We start from the raw sequence: 27,901 nt of genomic DNA on the forward strand, positions 1-27,901 counted from the left end.
TATAAGCGGAGGGGAAGGGGTACCATAAGTGACCTCCCCCTTGTGTGGTGGAAACATATCAGTCCAAATAACTTATTTTCATTTTATCGTCCCTCCTGTGCTCGCCACAGTAATAATTTATGCGCTTATGAATTTCTTGTAAATTGTGAAGTCCATAGATATGTCACACTTGCTACATATGACTGAACATCATAGACTTCACAATTCCTTCCAAACCGTTTACGTTGCGCCGCCATGTTTGTACTCTTTTTGTAGGGTGCGCTTTCCCCGTTCTAGGTATGCACACAAGGAGGTGTGATAATGAATATATGAGTTATTATGGATATGTGTTGGATATGACCTGGATATGAGATGGTTTTCCTGACTGCTAGTGGTCACTTAGCATATCAAAGAATCCAGTATCTATGAGGGGATACAGGCATATGGTCGTCTACATTTGAACCTAGACAAAACGGCAGCTCCACTGCAGGACCTAACACCCTGTAGAAGGCCCCGGTTGGAGTCCGAGCTTCAAAGGACAAATTTATCTCACAAGACCTTTTGGCACCACATGACTGTACAATCAAATTAACCCCTCTCATACTGAAATTGGCCATACCATCTCTACCAAGTAGCAAGTCCATGTATGCACTACACAAGTTGGTGTGACAATGTCCTCACGTGAATCTATTGAAGCAGCTGAAGAACTCGATGATAGACTGTTCAAAGCATTAGAAGCCAACGAGCAGATCGCTGAGGCCAACGATCAGCTACAACAACAGCTGTCTGCCCTCCGACAAGACAAGCGGAAAGTGGTCACAGTCGTTGAGGAGTTTGAAGATGCTATGGGAGAAATGAAAGCTTTAGTGCCGAGAGATGTACAGCTCAGCGATCCACATAGCATTATACCTCTCATGATGATGGAAGAACTGATTATCAAAGCTCAAGTCTTCAGTACCATCGTCAACAAGACTCACTATAACTGCTGAATCACCAATTTGGGTTGTGGCCCTCACCACCAAGAGGCTACACTCTAGGGAACTATCACCCAGCCCAGAGGACACTCTTTCGGCCACCAAAGAACATGAGAAGTTTCCATCTGTACGGTGATTTCTAACGGAGAATCTTCTATTGATCTCCAATCACAAATATCCAACCGTTAATCAATTTGGCAATAAAACTCAATTTAACATCTAGTATGGATCATACCATTTATTATTCGGACAAGGGGGGGATTCACAAAGGTGGAGTGAAACCTTCTAAAAAGGGAAGGGCAACAATATAATGATGCAAATCCTGAGATCCAGGAAATTAGTATGGCGGCACCCATGGTATACACACAATACAGGTTTCTTATACACATACAGGAACATTGTACAGCGCTGCGGAATATGATGGCGCTATAAACATTATTACATAGGTTTATTTATTGATTTCTATCCATACCTGGGTAATACCCGGTGTAGAGTAGTTGGGGTTCCCCCTCTTGTGGGAGCAATGGCGTTGTGGCGAGGGGCTATCTGCACATAGGGGTAAATGGGAGGGAAGTAGGAAGGGAAATGGGGACCCTGCACTGGAGTATAAATCCTAAAATACTGTCCAGTCACCCCGAGGCTCTGAAAATGGGGTAAAAAAATATGAGAAACTACCATTCACCCTAACACCTAGAGAATGGGGCAAAACCCAGATAATCTAACTATTTACCCAGACACTGTGAGAATTGTGTAATAACCCTGAAAATCTGCCCATTTACCCCAAGATCGCAAAAATGGGGTAAAAACCCTGAGACTGGGGTAAACACACTAAGGACCGGCCCATACACTCTGAGAACCTGAGACACCCTGGGGTAAAAACCTTGATAATCTACACATTCACCCTAACACCTTGAGTCTGAAAATCCAATACACTGAAAATCTGACCATTAACCCTGACACTCTAAAATTGGGGTAAAAACCCTGATTATCTCGCCCTTATTTTCCTCCGAGATTCTGACACTGGGGTACAATCACTGAGAATCTGCCCATTAACTCTGAAACTGGGGTAAAAACACTAAGAATCTGCCCATTAACCCCAAGATTCTGGGACTGGGAAAAGAACCCCCAAAAAATCTGCCCATTTACCCTGACACTCTGAGACCTGAGAATCTGCCCATCACCCCCCCCCCCAAGATTCTGAGATTTGGGTAAAATCCTGAAAATCTTCCGTTTAACTCTCCGAGACTGGGGTAAAACCTCAGAGAATCTGCCCATTCACACAGAGACTCCGCGGCTTCATGGGGCCGATCACAGATTATTATTACCCTTATGCCGGGAACATTAAGATTTTTTTGCCCCATACAGGTGCTTTTTATTACCGGACTTCACCCCCTGGTTATCTGCTGCTATCATTAACCCTTTCGGAGCAGGTAGTTAGTACCGTGCTGGGACGCCCTGCCATTCAGGCGCTGGAAGAAGCGAAACTTTCTGGGTATGGGGGTAAGATGCTCTGCCGGGGCCCTGATACTTGCCCTCATGGGGTCGTTGCAATGCTCTGTGACAGGTAAGAACTCGCTAAATGAATTGTTACTGCGGAGTGTCCCAATTTAACTTGGCCAGTCCCTCTTCTGAATCACGCTGCCTCTCCCCCCCAGGTGCCCCTGTTTTGTAGGAGCTAAACATAGGGCACAGAGTCACATGAAAAGTCTGGGTAAAACCCATTCCCCACCTCTAACTACACCCCAAAAAAGAAAAGTGCCCCTCTCTGGGAATTGGGAATGTTGGCAGGTATTCAGACATTATATAAAATCAAGGAAAATTGCCTCTTTTCTTGCTTGTGAAGCCCAAATCGGTTTCCATGGTGATGCAGTAAACTAAAACACGCACTATAGTTGCCATGGTGATAAGCATAGCGGGCGACTTCCTGGCTTTGGAAGGGGTGGAGTTAGCTGTGTGAGGAAAAAGGTGCTGTGTGCATATGGGAGGGGCTACGTATCTATGGGGGTGTGGCTACCCATGTGAGGGGAGGGCTAGCTATTTGGTAACAGGGGAATTAGGAGTGGGATGGGTGGAATTAATCTCCCTTTTTTTAACTTTATTTAACACCCTCCATGTTAAATAAAGTTAAAAAACTTTATTTAACCTTTATTTAACTTGGAGGGTGTTAAATAAAGTTAAAACAAACAAAAAACCCCGATGTTCTAATGTAAGTCCCGGGCAGGGGTGCCGAGCTCGTAAAGTTTTCAGCAACTGCTCAGCGCCCCTCACATTTTGTGCTTTCTGTTAAAGCATAAAAAATTCAAACACTAATTTGCTGAAATTAAATAAGCTATATTTATGCGTTATTTATGTGGTAGGTAAATGGAACAGCCTCCCAGCAGAAGTGTAACATGTAAATAGTGAAAAAGGTATCTTAACTTTCTCTTCTCGGAATCTACATGATTATTACATTAATGCTGTATAAATTGCTACGATCGCCACTATTTGTCAGCAGCCACCTTGGCTACCTTGTAGTAAAATAAAAAGGTTTTTCTGGATAAGATGCATTTGCTGGATTTCATTACAAAATGCTCTTTTTTAATTAATGGAAGGAAAAAATTCTCAAAGATAACACAATTAATGTTCTTCCTCTGGAACCTTTGCCAGGTCAGCCCTAAAAAGATCCAAGTTTTCAACCCAGTGCTACACTGCTGTATATCAGCCCTGAAACAAATGCAAAACATTAATATTCATGTATATATACATATAAATGTATAGACATGTTTTATAGAATGGGAATACTCATTCTAATCATTTTGGGTTACGAGCTGCTCAAGGAGTGAATGCTCATAAGCATGATATCAGTGTATAAGTACACATTGTAAGATATAATGTGTAATAACCTGTGATTATGAGCAGCAGCTATTTCCATACGCACCTGCACACCAGCTCCTGTATGACAGCGCTATAAATACCGTGTAACTGCAGCTCGTTTATGCGGTCAGGCCCCTCTCAAAATACCCTTCATTAACACTTCATAGATTCATCGCTCCCTTCATGCTGCCTCCTTCACGGCCCATCCACTGGAAACCAGAGCCCCCCTTCAAAGACTCGGCATGCAGAATTTAGCAGGGGTTGTGTGCAGAGCCGGCCTTAGGCGTTGTGGCGCCCTGTGCGGACTACTCCTCTGGCGCCCCCCCTCTCTACCCTCCCTCTCTGCCCCTTTAAACTACCCCCCCCCAAACTACCCCCCCCCTCTGCCCCTTCAAACTACACCCCCCCATTTACCTTGTTGCCGGAGTCCTGCGGTGAGAGCGGGAGGCATCCGTCTTCTCGCTCTGCCACGGTGCCGGCATTTCATGTTGAGCGCCGGAATAGTCCGGCGCTCAACATGAGATGCCGGCACCGCGATGGAGAGTAAGGGACGCCGAGCGGCTGCTGAGAACTTCACGAGCAACCGCTCGGCGCCCCAGCCCGGGACTTAGATTAAAGCATCGGGGTTTTTTTAAAACTTTATTTAACATGAATGATGTTAAATAAAGTTAAAAAATAAAAAAAACGATGTTTCAAGTTAAGTCCTGGGCAGGCGCCCTTGCTACCATGGCGCCCTGTGCGGTCGCACACCCCTATGGCCGGCCCTGGTTGTGTGACTACATTATACTTACCCAACAAGTGAGTTGCTTGACATGAACGGTTCCACTGCACCTAGACCACTGTGGGACGCATAAGCATCATCTACATGATCACATATGCCCCATGCTGTTAGGGTTTCACCTAGAGACTCAGGAGAAACTTCATGTGGCCCCACTCACCACCCTCTTCCCCCCCAAAACCAGGATGTTTTCAGTGTGACCCCCCCCCACCGACACCAGTGGGACCATCTACCCGTGTAGTGATAAGGGTTCCAGGTTGCCAGAGCCTAGGTGTTCCTAGTATACTTGTGACTTGGTCTTTGTCCAATGAGAAGCAGACTTTTTCTGTTTTCTATGGCTATGGTTTGGTCACAGAGAGGTTAGAGGCATAACAACCCCACTTTCCCTCTGTCTCAGTTGGCAATAATGCACAGGAGAGCAAACATCAATGCATTCGATCATAACACCCAACATTTCAAGTGGCCAAAAAAATGGACATTTTCAGGGAGTGTGGTTAGAGACATCACTTGGGGATGGGGCTTTACGGAGACCTTTTATGTGGCTTTATTGATAGCTAATGATGTAATTAAAGAACACATTTAGAAGAAAGATAATGCATTTTTATACTTCTTAGTTTTTACATTACAATGCATAATAATGAGCATTAGGGTACAAATATCTAATATGTAAAAAATCAAACCTTATGCCCGCTAAATTCTCAACCAAAAAGAAGCAACCATAACTGTTATTGTGTCTGTTGCCCCAGGTGGGAAGAGATATGTGTGTGTGATTATGCAAACCCTGCCCAGAATGCCAGCCTGTCACCATCAAATATGAAACGCTTACATTTAAAAAACAAAAGTTTTGAGCTTTTCTAAGTTGTCCATCGTGAGTTGCAAGTAAGGGGTTCCAGTGTGTGTAATTGTTGCAGCACCAGTTTACATACAAACATGGCATTTGGCAGCAGATAACAACTGTTTGTCCCATCTAGACTTCATTTATTCTGTAAAGACTGAGACTTTAGTCGGCTCTTGGTCTTAAATTGCAGAATCACTTGGATAAGTATGACCCAGTATCACTTGCAGGGTGAGAGTGAAATTAGTGGTTTTACTCAAGGCTGCATACAGTACGTGACTACGTTTTGCGAAAAACAATTGAGATAGTTGTCCACGATCAGAGGCAGTGATATGAAGCTGGGGCAGCACATTCTGGGGAATCTTTAAGACCCGCTATATACATATGTATGTGTATCTATCTATCTATATATATATATATATATATATATATATATATATATATATATATATATATATATATAGATTTTCAAATGTCTCCTGACATTGCATTAAGTGTGAAGTGTGTACTGAACTTGAGGTAGTTTCATAGACCACCTTAGAAATTGTGTCAAGATTACAATACCTTCTAGTCCCTAGAAAAGGGGAACATCAGAGGAGGAAAGAGGGACACGGGGATGTGAGACCCAAAGAGAAATACCGTACATGAGAGGCATGCTCCTATGGCTCAAATGTCTACTGCGTAACTTCCCTGAGTATATTGTTTGTCCTTATTACTGTGGTTTCTCTTTCCACTCCGGGGGCTTTTGGTGTTAGCGTGATGCAGAGAGCGATTGGCACCTGTCTCTTTCTTGATAAGTTATGTTCCTTGGATGCAGCATGTGAGATTTACTATTTAATCTACTACTCCGGATAAATTCAGTGATCCTGGAAAAGACATGAAAACATAAATCTCTTTGTTGGAGATAATGCAATAAAAACTGAACTGGCCTTTATTTTATTATTACGATTTATTGAGGCTTGGGCAGTTTCTTTCCTCACACGTTTATTGTCATCCCCTCGCCACTTTTTTAAGGTGAGATTCAGATAAATTTGCGTGGAAATGCATAAACATCTACCTGCCTACTCATTCTGTTTGATATTGCGGTTGTTGAAAATGTACAGCCTGTTTCATTTTCTCCCTTGGGTATAATCTACTGTAACAGCTGTCATATCTCTAGAATTAATGTCACTGATGAGAAATAACTGCATTTTTGTACATGGGGGGGGGGAGGATGTCAATGCATTTAACTGTTTGACTGCATGACATTTAAGCACTTACATACGTCCCAGTGCTCCTGGTGTTTGTGGGCCAGTCTGAATTTGCAGGCACTGTCCCGGGTTGTGGCATGTGCCATTATATATTCCCACATAAGTGCTGCTCCTTGTAGAAAGACATAAAAGATACCCATTTGGGAGAAAGGAACCCTTTTTGTTTTCCTTCTTAATGATGCTTAAAAGTTTATTGAAATACTACTGTTGCCGAGGAACAGAGTCCTGTCATTCTTCCAAAGCTTTCCCCCATGTATTACATCACAGCAGTCTGGCCTCCTAAAGCCACGCCCACCTTCCATGTCATGCTCATGCATGTGAGACAGCAAAGCTTTACAGATCCTTACGCACAGTGATCGTCAGAGATGGAAGTGAAGTGTTTTGTGTGATAGGCGTGATAGGAATTGTGTGATGGGAAGGTGTAGTGGGAGGTTAGGTGTTTTGTGGGATAGGTGTGATGTGGGTGATAAGTGTGATTGCTGTGAGGGAGTGGGGTCTCTTTAAACTGGAAGACCTTAAAGGTAATGCTTCTTCTGTGATGTCAGAAATGGACAGGCTGTGCGATGAAGACAGGATTAAGAGGCCTGCTGCAATGTGACGATAAAGCTTCATCAATAAAACCCTTTTTTTCTGAATAGATGATCATTATGGTCTGGGTAAAAACACTACATATTTCATTAAGGGAACTTATTGTAGGAATCAGAGACACCTTGAGCATACCATTTTCATCATGATATGTGGTTTCCGGTTGCCTCTCAAATGTACAATTTATAAATCACAGTGATTTTGTATTTTGGTTCTAAGCTTTTAATTATATCGTTGTAATTTGTTTAATTGAAATTCCCCCATCATAGTTAATGTGAAAGGATCTCTTAAGTCACATCACAGATATAGCTATGCATTTAATAGGGCTAGTTCATGCAGGAGAAGCTCCCATGGAGATCAAATGTTCTACTCTCCAGCAAACTCCTGGGTTATTGAATAGACATCTACATGAGCTCTGGTGAATGATGGATTGCCTTCTCCAATTTATTTGTGAATGCTGAAAAACACCCAGTTTAGTGGGCATATCCCTTTATATTGATATTCATAGCAAAGTCAATATACAACAGGAATTATCACCTGGACAAAACAAATGAAATGTTGGGTTCTTCATCCATAAAACAGGGCTCTAAACAGTATTGACGCTTTAACATTGTGTTTCATATACCGAACAATTAAAAATGCTAGTCCAATGATAGTGTCATTGGAATATGACATCACAGCCATTTCAGTATACGAACTCGCAGTGGCACTGAATCAGTCTGTCCTTTCTGATGATAAAGAAATAGCAAACACAATTATAAAAATGATGTACTTTACCCTTAATTGACTCCAGCATTGCTTTTTTTAATGAAATACCCAGAACTAATTGCTGATATCCCTCTTTAAATGCTTATTCCCCTTACTGTCAGTAGATTTGCTGTGGTCTGCCTTAGAGACAGGTTATCTTTTTTGATATGTTCTGTGGAACATAGTCATCAAAATGTCTAAAATGTCTTACATGAATCACTGGGTATTGTCTTATTTGTTTCCAAAGCAGAGAAGTAATAACTTTCATGAACAGATCACTAGAGTTGATATTTGAATTTGCCTCTTTTGATCTTTTGGTTATTTTCGAATTATTGTATAGTACATTATAAGCCAATTATAGCGTTTTGGATTATTGTCACTTATTAAACATTTGTTTATCATCCCCCCAAGTGGTATGATAACTTGGGACACGTTTGTTGGGGGTTTGGCTGGAGGCATGTAGGGGCAACAAGGTTGGGGATGGGACTGCCTGTCTATGCAAGCTGATGAGCCACCTTGTGCTGCTCAGCTTCAGAGTGTTGCAAGTTGCCCAAGTGAGAGCTGCAATGGAGATTTTCCCGCTGGCACATGATCCCCACTGCCGCCGTAAGTGGGACAGTAGGGTGCTTCGATGGGGCAGTGCCCAAAACTCAAGAACCTGCACCAGAAAACTGGACGATTGGTAGGTATGGGTTATATGTGCCAATTATTAAAATACAGCATTTTTAGCATATATTGAAACATGCATCCGACTGTCTCTCACCTTTATGATGTCACAAATTTGGTGCCATTGTTAGTGATGCTTTTCTTTTCCATTCATTTCTCATGAAGCTTTCCTCACTTACATCTCTTTACCATGGGTAACTACTCTTCTTCAATTGATGAGGGTAAGGCATTTTCACCTCCTTTCCGTTCTGTTATTGTTTTCAGTAGATTTAGGATGCATGCATGAAATATCTACCATCCAGCCCTTCTCAATGCTAACACTGCACTTCTCAATTACTGTGTGTGCTCTGCCTCTGACATGTAATAGAAGCCTGGGGATGCCTAAGCTGTCAAATAAATCTTGGTACACAGCTTGTGTTACATAATCAAGTCCAGCCATTCACGGGACGCCAGCCTTAATGTGACCTCCGTTATGTCCCCTATTACTAGACTTGTGCATTCGTCTTCGGGCGAACATGAAAACGAACACGAAGAGTGCGTTTTCGTGTTCGTTCCGAAGACATGAAGAAGAGAAGACAGTGCCGGTAAAACGTAGGCGAAGACGAAGACTCACACACGAAGAATCTTCGCCTTCGTCTACTATTCTCCCCGGTCCCTTCCCCATCTAACTTACCTTATCTTCACAGCATCGCGGGATTTCCGCTCCCGTTAACCCCTGCGATGCTGCGTTGGATAACGGGAGCAGAAATCCGTAGGGTAAAGGGCTGTGCAAGCGACCAATAGGCTCACTCGCACGGCCCCTTACCACTAGTTGCTAGGCAGAAAAAAAAAAATAACCTGGGACCCTGCTGCAACAGTTAAAAGTCCGTGCCAGCGACCAACAAAGTCGCCGGTACGGACATTTAACTGACACAGCAGAGACACCAGTGGTCTCCCCGCTGTGTCAGTTAAATGTCAGTGCCAGCGACCAACAAAGTCGCCGGTACAGACATTTAACTTAGCATAAATAACTTACTATAACTTCGGACACAATGCTGCCCTCTGCTGGTTTTACATTAAGTAGCATATGCTTGAAATCCAAAGTTATTCTGCTACTCAACGTAAAACAAACAGAGGGCAGCATTCTGTCCGATGATATATTAGCCATATGTGGCAGTGTGTTCATTTTCATTTATTAATTATTTAAATAAAATATATCCCCATGATCCGCTGGTCTCCCCGCTGCAACAGTTAAATGTCCGCACTCGCGGACATTAATTTTGTCGAACTTCCAAACTCTTTTTTTCTATTTATTTTGGGGTTTTTTTGTATTAAACTGTTAGACGAAAGGATCATGGGAATAAATGCAAATGAGCTCACGGCCCCATATGGCTTATATATCTTTGGACAGAATGCTGCCCTCTGTTGGTTTTACATTAAGTAGCATATGTTTGAAATCCAAAGTTATTCTGCTACTCGACGTAAAACCAACAGAGGGCAGCATTCTGTCCGAAGATATATTAGCCATATGTGGCAGTGTGTTCATTTTCATTTATTAATTATTTAAATAAAATATATTTCCATGATCCGCTGGTCTCCCCACTGCAACAGTTAAATGTCCGCATTCACGGACATTAATTTTGTCGAATTTACAAACTCTTTTTTTCTATTTATTTTGGGTTTTTTTGTATTAAACTGTTAGACGAAAGGATCATGGGAATAAATGCAAATGAGCTCACGGCCCCATATGGCTTATATATCTTTGGACAGAATGCTGCCCTCTGTTGGTTTTACATTAAGTAGCATATGTTTGAAATCCAAAGTTATTCTGCTACTCGACGTAAAACCAACAGAGGGCAGCATTCTGTCCAAAGATATATTAGCCATAGTCTAACAGTTTAATACAAAAAAAACCCTAAATAAATAGAAAAAAAGAGTTTGGAAGTTCGACAAAATTAATGTCCGCGAGTGCGGACATTTAACTGTTGCAGCGGGGAGACCAGCGGATCATGGAAATATATTTTATTTAAATAATTAATAAATGAAAATGAACACATTGCCACATATGGCTAATATATCTTCGGACAGAATGCTGCCCTCTGTTGGTTTTACGTTGAGTAGCAGAATAACTTTGGATTTCAAACATATGCTACTTAATGTAAAACCAACAGAGGGCAGCATTCTGTCCAAAGATATATAAGCCATATGGGGCCGTGAGCTCATTTGCATTTATTCCCATGATCCTTTCGTCTAACAGTTTAATACAAAAAAACCCAAAATAAATAGAAAAAAAGAGTTTGTAAATTCGACAAAATTAATGTCCGTGAGTGCGGACATTTAACTGTTGCAGTGGGGAGACCAGCGGATCATGGAAATATATTTTATTTAAATAATTAATAAATGAAAATTAACACACTGCCACATATGGCTAATATATCATCGGACAGAATGCTGCCCTCTGTTGGTTTTACACTGAGTAGCAGAATATTCTGCCCCAGAATATATTAGCTATATATGGTACTGTGATCATTGGTCGACAGCAGGAGGCCCCCTGCTGGCGACCAATGGAGTTGCTGATACACACATTTAAAGTACTGGCGCCAGAGCTGCGTTAACCCCGTATTAACCCCTTAACCGGAAAAAACGAAGAAAAAACGAATATTCGCCCGAAGAGAAGACAGGAACGGGCGAATATTCGCGGAATACGAAGATTTTTTTTTCCCCGAAGACGAGCACGAAGACGAACACGAAGAGCCCCCTGGTGCCCAAGTCTACCTATTACTAAGACACATAAAAACTGATGCAAGCAACACAATGCTACAGGTATTAGAAAGTTGGGGCAATTTATATACAAGTTACCATTCTTCATTTTCAGAAGTCTTGCCCTGTCTATCCTGTTCTCACTGAAAGGGTTAAATGTAAAGTCATGTTAGTGGAGGGCTGACAATGGGATAAGTGGTGTAATTGCCGCTTGGACTGCTCCACTCCATGGTTTTGGGCCACTGTCACAAATGTCTTCTTCTGTGTATTGCTGTTCTACATGTATCCGTCAGGGGTGTCCTACAAGGCAGCATTTACCCCGTAATTGGGTTTTTCTTATGCTGTTTTTCATGCTTTTTCTATACAATCCTTTTTTGGTATTTGTGTTGGACAGGTTTGTATAGTGAGAGCTAGGCACTAGATTAATGGGTTATTTTGCCAGCCCTCCTTTGGCTTATGCCATGCAGTCAGGCCAGATATAAATCATAGCCTTATTGGTTTCAGCTATATACTATTTATATATATATATATATAGTTAATGTCTATCAAGAAATTCTCCTTTCTTTCTTCCACTACTGACTTGTAAAATCAATAGATCTATAGACTCTTATGTGCTTCCGTATTAATTGGTTGCCACACCACCAAATTGTCCCTGTATTCAAATGAATTGTTGATTACCGTATTGGCTCGGATATAGGCCGCCCCCGTATATAGGCCGCCCCCGTATATAGGCCGCACCCTAAAAGTTTGGTGCTTTTTTAAAGAAAATGTTTTTTTCTTTAAAAAAGCACCAAAAAAACATGCTGCCACTCTGTCTCCCCCCCCGAGATATGCTGCCACTCTGTCTCCCCCCCTGAGATATGCTGCCACTGTCCTCCTCCCCCCCGAGATATGCTGCCACTGTCCCCCCCCCGAGATATGCTGCCACTGTCCTCCTCCCCCCCCGAGATATTCTGCCACTGTCCCCCCCCCCCCGAGATATGCTGCCACTCTGCCCCCCCCGACTTACCAGAGCAGACTCCCGGGTGTCTTGCGGGGCCGGCGGGGGACATCTACGCAATACGCGTATACAACTTCCGGTGCCGGGACTCAGCGGATGTGCCGGCACCGGAAGTTGTATACGCGCCCCCCGCCGGCCCCGCAAGACACCCGGGAGTCTGCTCTGGTAAGTCTTGGGGGCAGAGGTAAAACGCATCGTGCGGACGGTCACCGGCTGCGGCGATGCGGGTAAACAACCTCCGCAGCCGGTGACCGTCCGCACGATGCGCTCCGACAACCTCCCGTGCTGGCACCCCCCCCCGTGGAAAGTGCTGGCAGGGGAGGCTGTCTGAGCGTATCGGAGAGTAGGATGCAGGTCCCCTGCACTGCTGCGGGGGATCTGTATCCTAACCCCGCTGCCTGCCCGGCGCTAGACCCCTAATATAGGCCGCACCCCCACTTTAAAGACTTAAAGTGGGGGGAAAAAGTGCGGCCTATATTCGAGCCAATACGGTATTATTGTTTAATGGAATGTTGTATATTTATGTAAAAGGTGTTAATCAACAGATTTGAGGTTTTTTTGCTTTTATCTGAATCACATGAACAAATATATGAATGATAAGGTTCAATTCTAGTATAAAATGTTCCAAACATCACATTTAACAGAAGCTATTCGTAATAATTATATACAGTTTGACTTTTCTCGGGGGGGGGGGGGGTTGCAGATTTTTTTCTCTATGCTGGCAATAACCAAATCCAAAATTACATTTTAATTTCTGTTGTCAAATTGGCTAGCAACAAGCAGTGTGTAGGTGAAATGATTCATCCTTTTTTCAGTGGCAGGTGCACTTATAATGGTTTGTGTGGATTATAAAGCATCTTTTTATAACAATCATTTCCATTTGAAGCACCTGCTTTGCTTCACTGAACATTTTAAAACGTTGGGACTTAAATATTAAGCTCTCTTCCAACTGTTAAGATAACTTTAGGTAGCATTGCTGACTTCATTTCTAACCGGACCTAGAACCCATGCTCAGTGCAGAGAACGTGTCTCAATGCATGTTTCCAAATACTAATCATAGTATTGTGTTGACTATTAATGCAATGGGTACCTTGTTGCCCATTAAGCTACCATTAATTACTAATCTTATCATGTTTCAGAAAGCTGTCATCATCAGTGAGCAGCTTACCTGTAGATTATCCATAGCAAATATCCTGTTAATTTAGTGATAAATTAACCTGTTTTCTTATTAAAAAAAACCCCTAAAACTAAACATCTGTTTTGAAATTTCAGAATGCAATGTGGTTATCATATCTTAATTTCTCCTTGGATCGTGTTAGGAAGCGTCTGGCGCTTTTCAGATCTGGCCCAGCTTCTGTTAATATGTCTCTTGTGATTGTTGCACTACAGAAACAAAACATTTTTGAGGAGCCGCTAGGCAAACACTCACGTCGTGGGAAATACCGTATTTTTCGCTCTATAAGACGCACCTGCTGATAAGACGCACCTAGATTTTAGAGGAGAAAAAAAAGGAAAAAATATTTTGAGCTAAAAAATGGGCTATAAAAAAAGGACATCATCCTCCCGTCATGCCTGCACAGAAAAAAGCTGGTCAGACATGATGGGAAGTGTAGTTGGACTACAAGCGCCGTACTGCGCATGCGCCGGCGCCATACGTGACACGGCGCTTGCGTCAAATCCCCCCGTCCTCTCCATCCAGTCCGCCCTTAGCCGTCGCAACGGACCAGAGAAGAGGAGAGGCGGCGACAGAGGCGGCGGTCTCCAGATGAAGACCTCCCCTGGACGGCGAAGCGAGACAGAGACTGTCCGGGACACTTTTGGTGAGTACCGTATTGGCTCGGATATAGGCCGCCCCCGTATATAGGCCGCACCCTAAAAGTTTGGTGCTTTTTTAAAGAAAAAGTTTTTTTCTTTAAAAAAGCACCAAAAAACATACTGCCACTCTGCCCCCCCCGCCCCCCGAGATATGCTACCACTGTCCTCCCTCCCCGAGATACGCTGCCACTGTCCTCCCTCCCCGAGATACGCTGCCACTGTCCCCCTCTGCCCCCCCCTCCCCAACTTACCGGAGCAGACTCCCGGGTGTCTTGCGGGGCCGGCGGGGGACATCTACGCAATACAACTTCCGGTGCGGCACATCCGGCACCGGAAGTTGTATTGCGTAGACGTCCCCCGCCGACCCCGCAAGACACCCGGGAGTCTGCTCCGGTAAGTCCGCGGGGGGTGCAGAGGTAAAACGCATCCGCACGATGCGCTTAGACAACCTCCCGTGCCGGCACCCCCCCCCGTGGGAAGTGCTGGCAGGGGAGGCTGTCTGAGCGTATCGGGGAGTAGGATGCAGGTCCCCTGCACCGCTGCGGGGGATCTGTATCCTAACCCCGCTGCCTGCCCGGCGCCCGGGACTGCATGTCCCGGGCGTCGGGCGCTAGACCTCGAATATAGGCCGCACCCCCACTTTAAAGTCTTAAAGTGGGGGAAAAAAGTGCGGCCTATATTCGAGCCAATACGGTATATCGTTGCCCCCCCCCCTCCCTGCCTGCATCTTCGCTCCATAAGATGCGGCTGATTTTTCATCCTACTTTGGGAGGAAAAAAACTGCGTCTTATGGAGCGAAAAATACGGTATACTGTAAAAAAGTTAACATCGGTTCTGATTCGCTACATAAAGAATTTGAATTGGGTGAATCCAAGTTAAATGTGCTGGAGCTAATCGGCAGATTCCATTATTTTAGTTATTTTATCACTATTTGGCAAGCCACGGGAACCCCAGCTACACTTCAGCCATGCTTGGTCTTCAAGAATAGGCAGACCAGAAGAGCCTAATGGTTCTTATCAGCCTCCAAATTCCGTGTATCCTCGAGTAATGTAATGTTGAGCAAGGATTAGTTGGAGCTCCATGAATGCTTGATACAATGCTCACTGACCTTCCTGTGTGTAATGGTGGTAAATAAAAACGTAAGGGCTTGTGTATAGAAAATCATTTTGGTACTGTCATATATGTCTAGCGTTGTTGACATCACATCACAGATGAGAGCTCCTATTCCCCAAAAACAGAAAGTAGGGCAAATAAAGGACAACCGCTGTGATGGGACGTGCAGACATCTCCCTGCACGTGATATACTTACCCTCAGTTTGCTCCAGTGCTGGCTCAGCGAGCGCTATGGGGGTCTATTCAGAGCCACGTGGGGCTAAGCAGACAGAGTACTTTAATATGCATTATTATTTAGAGGGGCTGTCACTTGACAGATCCCCTTTAATTGCTAGCATTTTACATTTCATCAGTGCTAGACCAGCTGTCTCCTTTAATAGTATTTTGCTATATGGTATATAAAATTGTAATGATATGTTATAAGTTATAACATATGCATACAAAGCTAATCATATGCATGTATTAAACTCAAAAGGATTGCAATCATATGCAGTAAAGACTTCCTGATGGAGTAGTTTATAAATATTCTTCACGCTGCCAGATTACCAGCAGTAAATATTCGTAGCCACTTGCATGGCCACAGAAGAGTATATATGTGTCACCCCTCTTGAAATTGACATTTATACATCATTGTTTACTGGGTTATGCAATTGAATGAACCCCAGCCATAATAAAATACCTATTAATTATACTGCATTGCATTATTGACTATATGATATGTCCCACCCTGTGATGGATAATAATGTATGGCCTTCTCCATTAAACACAGCCTAGAACAAGTCCATGGCATATTAGCAATGACAGTAATTGGCAGTATTTTGGCATTAGCACACACTGTTCTCTGGCTTTCAGACTCATGACAGAATTAGGGCAAAGCTATTTTTTCTTTACAGTTAGTTAGTAAAAAAAATGTTTTATCCAAAGTTTCTCATGTTTTGAACGGATAATAAACATTCTTTTTAATTATTCATTACAGTAGATGCTTGTTATTAATAGGAATTTTCTAATTACATTTTTACAAACACACCCTTTCTTCCTGTGGGATTTTTGAGAAAAGCAATAAAGTCCTCATATAACCTCTACCCAGATCACTTTAAATATGGAATAGATATTTCATCATATGATTGTTTACTTAGTTTCTAAAACTGTGTTTAAGAAACAGAAACAAATGTTTGGGTTTTTATACTTACTTTCCAGCAATGACACTTAATACAAACCTACCCTTAAAAAAAAGAATTAGACATCAGCGCCAGGTAAAGCTAGCTTTGGTTTTCACAAGGGCCACCACTTGGTCATTTTAGGGAGAACCTGGCAAGTGTCTTTTCCTCAAACCCAGTTGCAGACACACGCTGTAGACCTTCTACAGCAGGCTTTAATGTACATTCTCATTTAATCATAAATTATGAGATTTCTGTGCATTTATTTGGTGTTTAAAGCCAGAAATGCAGAATGATAGGCCATTGGGCCATATGTATCCCGATAACACTGGAGCACAGCAGTAGCAGTGTAGAGCCTATGCAACGTTCCTCCAGATTTAGTAAGTAACCCAGAACCGTTTCACTTTTGCTTCAATAATAGTATTGCCCTAGAGTTGATACACTATGGATCACCAGCAGGATAACATAACGTATAGTCTTACACGTATAGTCTTCTTGCCTATTCAAAATGCTGTGCATAAGCCAAACGGTATTTTGAGCTCCACAGCTCTATTGTACGGAGACATGATATACTGCATACAAACCCAGGGAGGAAAGGGTTCTGCTCTACCATCTAGTGGTCAGAATTTGCATTTGACTATTTTTATTTTATCACATGTGGCAACTCCCAGCGTATTAAAATAATAGTTAAATTATGTACCCATTTTATTACAGGCTCCAAACGCTACATATTTATTTTCTCTTTTTTTCTGGTTTGCGGTTTCTATAGTTATGGCTATTATTCATGGAAATCTGTTTGTCACAAAAAACTTCTGTTCTATGCTATAGTATAACTACATAGCTTTTATTAATCAGTGTAATATGTACATTTTTACTATCAATGTTGCCACATCCTTAGTGTCTAGTGGGATAAAAGAGGTTTACACCTAATATGATCCAGCTCTCTGGTACATAATCTAACCACTGGCATGGAGTCAAGACCTTTTGGCACCACATGCCTATACAATCCAATTAACCCCTCTCATACTGAAATTGGCCATACCATCTCTACTGGGTAGCAAGTCCCTGTATGTACTACACAAGTTGGCATGACAGGTGTCATAGACTAATGCTCTGTGTGTTTCACAACTAACAGGGGCAAAGATGTAGAAGAAGAACTCCTTCCACATAAAGTATACGTTGGCCTCCCTGTGCCTGCTACCTGGTGCAACTCGGCACCCCTTTCTCTCTCATCAGGAAGCTTTGCTGTTGTGATATATATTCTTTCATTGTAATGCAGTATGGCTTTAACTCTTTAAATGTCTAGCGCTGGCCAATACATTACACACCATTCAGTCATTGAGTCAATGTAGTGTATTTTAGAGAATGAATTAAAACGTATTTCTTGCTGATCTTTAACAAATAGATGTACAAGGCGAGCTTATCCCAAGCATTGTCCTCTGAAATATTTGTGCTGTCATTGTAAAATGGTTTGTCCCACTGGAATCTGCTCCTCTTGCATGTTCATGTCATTGTTTGTTAGCTTGAATTGCTTTGAACACCTTTTTGTATATGAGGCAATATCATTTTTATAGTAATATGAGTTTTGATCGCTTGCCAGTTCGGGTTCGTCCCTGAACACAATATATGTGAACTGTTTTTAATATCAGTAATAACTGTACCTTGGGGTTGTAAGCATGGCTTTTAGCACGTGTTTACCTCTTGCATGTTGGACACACTCAAGACCTGATCATGTAGTTCATAAAAGAGTATAATAAACTTGTTACAGACCTTTTGTACAATTGTAAGTGATTGGATCTCCGAGAAACAACAATCTCTTTACAAGATTGGCTGTATGGTTAGGGTTGCCATATCTGCCCATCCCACATCCCACATACTGTTATGGCCAATATGGCCAAACTGCTTAGTTTGATTAATAATTAAATATTATTTATTCACTGTACCTGTAAAGCTTGAGGTGATCATTTGAACTACTTGAATTGACAATGCAATATACATAGCAAACCCAAGTGAGCTTCTCATACAAAAGAGCTTAGATGGCCCTTATGATAGTTATATGGAGGAGAGTTCTTGAAAATCATCTCACTGATTTAACTGTGTATTCTAGAGGTAAGAATATGAAGTGACTGTGATTGGCACATTATAATGCTTTATAATTCTTTAACATCTATTTATTTATAATTATGCATACTAATATACCAAGTGAAATAATAGCTATCCTATATGACAATATATTCTTATAACACTGTATCACCAGGGGACAAGTCTGGCAAAATAGCCCATTCATGTAATGGCTCAAAACAGACAACTCGCTCCATGCTCTCCATCCAGGTCTGTCCAAAAACAAAAACACATTAACGGGATTGCATGGAAAAGTAATAAAAATGAGCACAAGAATGGAGTAAAGCTGCTTAAAGGGCTTGTATTTCAACATACCCTTGTGGCTGTATGCGGAACTGCAACAACTACAAAAAAAGAGAAGAAACTTGTGGCAGTTTCCTTCACAGCCTCCTTGCCAGCCATCTCATGGCACCAAACTCCATGAAGTTTGCAAAGCAAATCAATGCTACTATGCATAAGAGTGTTTCTTAACCTTGATGATTCTTAATCATTTTATGACGACTGGAACCATTGGATTGTACTTTGGTCACCTTGGACATTATACAGACTCGTATTTTACAATTCTAGTTCCAACTATTATATTCCTTTTAATACAGGGAGTTGCTGGCACTTTAAGTAGGTGTCATTAACTAATAAAAATTGTTGTGAATGATTATCATTATTTAATGATAGTAAAAACATATGCAACTTCTCTGTATCATCACATGGTTTAAGTAGGTTATTCTGCTGCTGAATACCTTCACAATCCTATTTCCGTAGAGAAGGGCAGCCTTACCCGTTCTTGGTAAGGAAGTTAAATTCGGATGGGGAAAAAAGGCTGTGTTTAAAATCATATTAAATATGAATGCTTTTTATGCATCTATGGAATAATTCTATGGAGAATATAGTTCTTATGCACTGAAGCAGTTAATAACAATGCATTTCTTCACGAGTCTAAACAATACATTTCCTGTTTTTTCACATATTTTTCTGGTGTCAAAATTCCTTTAGTCTTCTAGTCTAACCTCCCTTGTATATCAGAGTTGTATATCACGCTTATTTTGCTTTTCGCCCTGCAGATCTGGAAGGCTTTGATTCTGTTGTGTCAGTAGGAGAGAAACTTAGTCATCCAACCGCATCAAGACCTAAATCCAGCGGGAGACGTCCACCTTCACAGTCTCTGACATCAGTATGTTCTTACTTTAAATGGAAGAAACATTATTTATCATGTTTCGAGTAAACCTGCCTAATGCTGAACATTCTGTCTTTCTTCTAGTACTTCATATTTTTTTTTAAAGAAAAGCCAAAGCAAATATTTCCACGTAGGGTTGCCAGTAGTTAACCAGTTAAAAATAGGAACTTTAAGTGTAGTTAATTTACTGTAGAATAAATAACCTGAGGTTTTTGTCAAATAAAGTTGCCTACTCTAAGGAAAACAAAGTATCTTTCTGGTTGGAACTTCATAAAATGAATCAGTCCCTATAGCTCCAAATAAACGTGGCAGGTATTTTATTATGAGTGACATTATTTCTAATATATATATATATTTGTGACTTTCTTTTGCAGTCATCCCTTTCGAGTCCTGATTTCTTTGACTCACCAAGTCCAGAGGATGACAGAGATGATCTGACCAACCTGTCAACAAGAGGAACTGATGCATCCAAGAAAACATTAAGAACTGTTACATCCTCACAGGTATTTTTGAGGGGACTTCTTATCTTTGCCCTTATACATGCTGTAATAGATAACATAAAACATAAGGTTATACAGTCACTTAAGGGTTTACTCAACAAAACTGGTGTTAACTGACGAGTAATGGTCTTTGGCTTCCCTATACATAATTAAGATGCAACCCTAGTTAACTTTTCCTAAAGAAGGGATGAGTTGGGTCTGCATAATGCATAGCAATGTAAGTAGATCTAAAGAGGGAGCTTGCATGAGAGTTTATCACCAACTCCTTGATGTCACAAGGCATTATGAAGATCAAGCCCCAGTGAGCTTCTCCTGCAAGAATAGTTTAATTAATCCTGTAAAATGCATAGGTTAATCAATGAGATTTCTCCAAACTTACCTCACTGATTAAACTATGAATTATGCAGGGCCATGAATGAACCTTCATAATTCATAGTGAAGTTTATGAGTGGAAACTACAACCCCTACTGCTAACTCTCTCAAAAAGTGTCAACAAATCATCCTCTACTTCCTTTGACGCTATATGTTTGATGGGAGACTGCTTACCATCCTATGGATCGATAAAAGGTTGAATGTTAATCTTTTTGGCGATCATTCATTCAAGGAGTGAGATGCGTATGTAGAACCTACATATTAGGTTTGTCTATTAGAAGAGATGATACACACTTCAGTAGCAGCTTAATTAAAAATAATTTTAACTGAGAAGGCTCTTATAAGACTGAATGCGTATTTTAGCCCTGTACAAGGTACAAAAATTGGGACTATATGTGCATAAAATGTTGATTTTGAGACATTATACAACAGAAGATATAATGTTATGTTGTTTACTTTCTTGCAGGGGCCAGATAATAGAGCAGTTTTGCCTCCCAAACCAGGTGGCTTAATTTCAAGTGTGAGCTTCTCACATGGGGGGCCCGGAGCACCTTCAGCATTCCACACTGTTGCCGCAGGTAGTCATAGGTCAAACTCGCCGTCCTTTACTAGCCCTGATTCAAGGCAAAAAGGTGACCACAACCAATCACTGTTGGAAGAGTTACAGACACAGGTCAAGGAGCTAAGAAGCATCATAGAAACAATGAAAGATCAGCAAAAGTAAGTACTGGTGTGTTAACTACGTGGGGATCCAGGGCAAATCATGAAGCACCTGAATATCCAAGGTCCCCATATCATCTGAAAAAAGAGGCCTAATTAATGTTATAAACAAAAATAACCTGAACTCACTAAGCCTACTCAGGTCTGCCTACACCCTTTCTACAGTGCAATCTCAGATCAATAAGCAACTAACCCCCACCCATATAAAAATTTAATCATCATGGGATGTTTGACCCACTTATGATCACTGATAATGGTTACAAACTTCAAGTGTTCAAGCATCAAAAGAGAAATGTAAAAAAAACAGTCTCCTGTGCTTTAGGGTTAATGCTATTCTCTGAGAATTTATGAAGGTCTATTCTCTGCTAAGACAGGTCACCAACAACTGGGTTACTTTTAGTGCAATAAGCTAGTACACCCACATTTTTGGGGGGAACATCCAATCGGGTAGTTCTCAAATCTTACTCATGGTCACACTTTGAGGTGACCTAGCATAAGGTCATGAGTTAGGTGACCTACACAGCAGGGCTTGGGCTAGTATGAGTCAAAGCGGTTCAAACTCCTATTCTTGACAGAATTTTGTTGTAGGCACAGCTCACCCTCTCTGCTTGCATATGATTAAAATATAGCAATGTAAAGCATATTACTTTTATTTCAGGAAAGAAATTAAGCAGTTACTGTCTGAACTAGATGAAGAAAAGAAGATTCGCCTACGATTACAGGTAAGCATATTATGTACAAATACAAACATAGTAACTAGAGCCCTGCATCTAAATCTTAACTTTTATTAGTATCCACTAAAACGGTAACTTGTACTAAATAAGAATATGCTCCATGCTAAGGTTACAAACAACAGACTATAGAATATCCCTAACAGCATTCCCTCGACGATTCTCTTCAAAGTAGCGTTGGCTACATTATTGTCAGGGTAAACATTATGCCAGTGCCACAAGGTTGGAAGCATTCAGTTGTCTCAAATGTATGCTGTTGCATTAGCATTACCCTTCACTGGAAATAAGGGTCCCAAACCCTAAAAACAACCCCAGACCATTATCCCTCCTCCACCAAACGTTAAAGTAGGCACAATGCATTCTGGTTGATGGCATTCTCCTGGCATATAACAAACCCAGTTTTGTCCATCAGACTTCCATTGAATCGTGATTGTTCATTGAATTGAACCTCACAATAATCATGATTTTTAAATGTAAAGACTGATTCTTGCTGATAGTAATAACCTTTAATATTTACAACCAGATGAATATTTCATATTTAGAATAATAACCTGTCAGATTAGTTTAATATGTTAATCACTCATATTTAGAGAACTACTTAAATTGTTTTATTTAACGAAAACAATAAAATTCTATAGCATACATATTCTTGTAAACAAAATATCTGTAAAAAAAAAACTACATAACAAAGCTCTATAATGCATGTTAAATATAAAACTATCTTTAGATGGATTTTTCCTCCAAAAAAACATTTCATTAAAATAAATGTAATTTAAAAAAAATCAGATTTAAATAAAAAAGACTCCAATTTTATTTTTTTAAACATAGATTTAAATCCACCCTGTCTTCAGTACGACCCATTTTGCGACCAAGCAAATATTTGGCTGAATCACCCAAACACAATATTATAGAGGTCTTAGTAACATTTGAAGTCAGTGATACAGTGCAAGACCCTGGTTATTTATTAACGAGCCTCTGATTAGCCATTATATTCCATCCAACTTTAACACAGTAGTGAATATGACCAATTTCTTTACTTCTCCAGATGGACATCAGTGAGATTAAGAAGTCTCTACAATCAAAATGACTTCTGTGTGAATGGAAGATACTATACATGACCTTATAGATCACAAGTCCAAGAATGACATTGTTCTTCCCCATCCAAAATGTCTTGGTGCCAAATTATTAACGATTTGCCTCAAACATGCAGAAAGCACAATGGCTCTTCCACCTACCAAGGAAACCCTTGTGACGTTCATACCATGTGGCACATATGTTAACTGGATAAATCCAACCTGTGCTGATGTGTTCTTCTTAACACTGCGAATGAAGGAAACTCAGGCAGTTTACTTCCGAGTGGTACTTTTTTTGGATAATATTTTTCCATAAATAAAATGTATTTCAGATTGTATGTTTATAAGCTTTATAATTTTACGGGGTTCTTTTGTGTACATCTTTTATCTCCAGTTGTTGAATTGTTTGTATAACTCATAGTCAAGGACATTTTTTTTTGGTGTTTTGCTCCAAGATGTATCCACTTACATTAGTAATGATGACCTTCAAACAGGCATACAAGAAATATGTCATGAAAACGGATAAAACGCTTTGTAGATGATAATGTGTGTAACATGAAAACAAATGGTTTTTGAAAATGACTTGTGCCTTTCTTGCCTAAAGCTATACTGCAAAAAACATGTTGTAGAGAATTTACGTCCAACGTTCAGTGGTAAGTCAGGTGTGCTGAAGGAGTTGCTGAATGTTCTCTTCAAAATGTGTATTCATTGTACAACTCATTTATGAGTTTCTTTTCTTAAGCAGGTGCGTGGACATTCTGTTCTTATGGGGGTTCAGATGCCTTTCCACCTTATTATCCTTGCCATTCATTCAGATGGCCACTATTATCACTATAGAAGAACTATAGCATTCTGCTCAAGATTATGCTAGGGAAAAGGGTGTGCGACAGGTGACAACATGACATAATTTAACCCACACGAGGGTAGAAGAGGAATGTCCAACCATACTTCTTCTCTGGGACTCCCAGTGAAAAATGAACACAGTAACTCATATTCATACGTTCTTTTTAATGTTAATAGCAAATGTTATATTTACGGAGTTACTAAATGTTGATGACAAGTTGCCCATCAATTGTTCAGTGTGATTACAGGCTGTAATTTACAAGGGAAATGACCACAATTTTCACATTGATGGATTTTTAACAAAACCCTAGAAAGGTCATTGATTTCAGCAATATTTACTACAGATTACCAACTGGCAAACCACTGAATGTCAGACAAAAGGTCATCCTCTATTTCTTTTTCAAAAGCTGTTAGTTTGCAATGTGTTTGACACCGTTTGGAGATGAAAACAGTGACAACTACAGTTGTTTCTTAGCACACACAAATTAGGGTCATTCAAAATGTTCTCGCAGTGCAACAGTGACTTCTAGTGGCATGAAAAGGTATTTCAACTAACATGGAGAAAATGTAATGATGTGCCAAATGGAAACAGCAGTTATATGTGTGAGTGCATGCACTGCATAACTTTAAATGACTAAATGTAACAAAAATAGATTAAGGATATTACGCTACAGGAAAGGCTTTTCGATATAATTGTGCTTAGCAATACTCATCTTGGAGAAACATGAAAACTAAAAAGCTACTTACTTGTAATTCTTATTAAGAAGTAGTTAAAAGTGTTTGATGCCAGTTGAGCACCAGTTCCCAACCCAGTCCTCAAGGCACACTAACAGTACTTAAAAATGATCACATGCTATGCCAACTGGGATATTTAATCATTCAGTGCATCCACCTGGGTGTGGAGCATAATGCTCATGTAATACACAACATGAATATATTTATTATCTTATGTGTATTTAGAAGATATTTTTGATGCTTCAGTGTTTACATTTTGGAGCCCTACCTTTCAATAAGGGCAATGATCGACACTTGGAACTTGATGTCTAATTAGTCTGCAAAACACAATGCAAAAAGATGTATCTGATATATGGTATTAAAAAACAAATCGTTGTGTGTTTGATACGTAAGCCCCTCTATCAAAATGCATGACTTATCGCAACACCTGGCCTGGCAGCTTTATACAGAGATCCCTTTGTTTTCTGTAAATGTTGTAAATGCCTGTACTATAAAAAAAGTGAAATTAGCCTATTTCCATGTTAGGCACTGAAGTCGACTTTTGTATGTCACTCGGCCTTGTGTGGGATCATTGTATTGTAATTGCAGACATACTATCGTGTGATCCCTGATTTTCATCTGTACCATTCTCTTACTTTCATGTTAAAATATAGATTTGTAAATTATTTGCTAATTGCATCACCAATAGTATAAACTATTTGTTTTGATTTTTTTTCCTGAAAGAACTATAATAAGTTAAAGCAAATAAAATGAATGCATCAGCGAAAAAAATCATCACATTCATACATATTTGGTGAAGTTGTTTTTAACTTGGATTTTTATAATATTCCTGGTATTTATGTATTGTCACTTGCCACTCTGTTGTATGCTTCATAACAATGAAATAGAATGGTTTTTTATTGACATGCTGTAACTGTGTATGTTTTTCCTCGTCTCGTGACTGCTCATCCATGCTAAGATTCACCATCAGTTTTGCAGAAACATACAGTTTGCAGCTTCATACACTAAATAAACCATTTTTTACAGATTAAAATACGCAAAATATGTATTGACAGAACAGACCTTATGAGTATACCATAGGAGTAGCTATTTTCATTTCCTCTTTGGATCTGGTTTATTATCACTCCAGTTAAGCCTCTCTCCTATTGTTAAGTTGCTGATTCAGACTGAGACGGCCTTTGTAGGGGTGAGGAATGGAGAGAGAACTTCCGGACAGGAAATTTATTCGAGATGGCTCAGAAATATCAGCTTCCCTGCTCTACACTATTAAATTAAATACCTCCAAAACAATTTTACTGATTGACAAACAATACAAGCTATATGTGGCTTAAGTATATTATTTTTATTATGGTAAAATGTACGATGGCCCTAGGATTTCAAACCTTTTGTAGCTCCCTTTGTAAGTTATGTTTCCAGCCCCCCCCCCCTTCTGCATGCTCTTGCTTGCTAAAATATGGACAACCTCATAGTCACACTGAGGAACCCTCCATATTTGAATGCCGTTTTTGTCTTTCTCTTCTCAGGGGAGTGGCATGTGGCCATGCCTAGAGGCGTATACCGGCCTAGGCAGCAGTTAGGACAGTAGCAAAGAGGTGCATGGTCATACCTTGAGTTAGGCCTAAGGTGGTGGTGATGATAAATACGACACTGGCTATGCCCACTCCTACCCGTGTTCTGCCTTCTCCCAGGTTGCAGTAAAGGCAGCCTGGGGCTAGCCTCAACCATGCACATGGCTATTCCTGCCTCTACATGAAGCCTCCTTCCCATAAGACAAGAAGCTCTGGGAAATTCTTAAGTATGCTCACAGCGGTTCCCTCTATCATCACCTCAATCCTATTGAGCATAAAAAATAATGGATACATATTTGTATATCGAACACTTTATTAGTTGTATAATTTATTGCTGTAATAAACACAATCCAAATTCTGGTTGTACCAATATTTCATTGGGTCAAACGTGACAAAGGAGTCTATTCAGTAAAGAGAGAGTTTGCAGGGCAGTTCACTTTGCTTTTCATTATAAGGTGCTAACATTGGCAGGTTCATCCGGCAAGAAAGGCAGAGCCAAGCCTGTATAATTTAATGGGTGTTTTAACTATACATTATAAAGGACCAACCATACTCTTCCTCCAGCAGAGTTGGCCTTCATAATGTATGGTGATAAATCCCAAAGAGTAACATATTTGTATATGCTAAAAAGTGGCAGCATGAGCCCTTTAAAAGATGTATACAGGAGAGTGGCTCGGGGCACAGAACAGCAAACACAGTAGCAGTGATTCTTATCGTGGTTTCTTTTTTTCTTAGTTCCAAGTAGGTAATATTTACAGTATAGTTTCAGAGAGTGGAAACTAGTACAGAAGACAGAATTCTGTTTACTAAGCATTAAGAGAGCAGGAATGTGCGCAGACTGTATGACCCCATCTCCTTTGTTGGAAAGCCAAAGTAAAGAATAATACAGTGATCCAAGAAGATTATGTGACACTGAATTTTCAGAGAGACATACCTGATTATTGTCTGTCCTACCTTACCTCTATATACAGCTTATTTTTATTATTCATATAGCAAAATGACTTCTGTTTTTTGGGAACACTGCTATCTTGATGCCACATCACAATTTAAATATTTGTGGTAATAGCTTTAGAGAGGAATTACACGGTTGATCTTCAGGTTAATGTGCAGTATGTTAAAGCAATATAGCTCCACAATGTGTATGCATGGAATCCCCCAGTTTTGCCTTTTGGTGGACGTCAGAACTGGTTAACATCTGAACTTAAAAACAGAACGTTAAAAGAAAATAATAACAGAAGTGATAAATGGTTTTCAGTTTCAATTCAATTATAGTTTTATCTCAGATGCCCTTTAACTAATACATCTGATAGATGACTCTCAAAAGGTCTAATGATCAGGTGGGAGAAAATGGAATGGCTGGATCACATCTAACACTGACCAATTTGGTTGCTTAAATTGACGCAAAGCAACAAGCAAGAACCTTTTGGCAAATGCTGTTACATTACATTAGACTGTGTTGCAGTGATATAATCAGATGTCATAGTACCAGAAAGGTAGTCAGTTGTTTTCTCAGGATCAGACCTCAGCCAGCTGGAGTGGATCCATAGCAGGAGATCAGTGAGGCATCTCGAAGTGG

The 27,901-nt window shown here is 40.6% G+C and overlaps 1 protein-coding gene across 2 annotated transcripts in view; it reads left to right on the forward strand.

Moving 5' to 3' along the window:
- Window positions 1–23,193, forward strand: part of LOC149289758 (SH3 domain-containing kinase-binding protein 1-like) — a 104,365-nt gene extending 81,172 nt beyond the window's left edge. The window contains exons 14-18 of one of the 2 annotated variants that reach the window (XM_089490199.1): window positions 19,671–19,780; window positions 20,158–20,286; window positions 21,122–21,375; window positions 22,034–22,097; window positions 23,152–23,193. In XM_089490199.1, the coding sequence (XP_089346325.1) occupies window positions 19,671–19,780; window positions 20,158–20,286; window positions 21,122–21,375; window positions 22,034–22,097; window positions 23,152–23,193 (599 nt within the window). The remainder of the gene's footprint in view (window positions 1–19,670; window positions 19,781–20,157; window positions 20,287–21,121; window positions 21,376–22,033; window positions 22,098–23,151) is intronic. The other variant, XM_089490201.1, reaches the window with a different exon arrangement.
- The last annotated feature ends 4,708 nt before the right edge of the window (window positions 23,194–27,901 follow it).

This window comes from Sceloporus occidentalis, unplaced genomic scaffold (assembly GCF_023333645.1).
Source record: "Sceloporus occidentalis isolate IW3139 unplaced genomic scaffold, rSceOcc1.0.p SCAF_43, whole genome shotgun sequence".
NCBI classification, from domain to species: domain Eukaryota; kingdom Metazoa; phylum Chordata; class Lepidosauria; order Squamata; family Phrynosomatidae; genus Sceloporus; species Sceloporus occidentalis.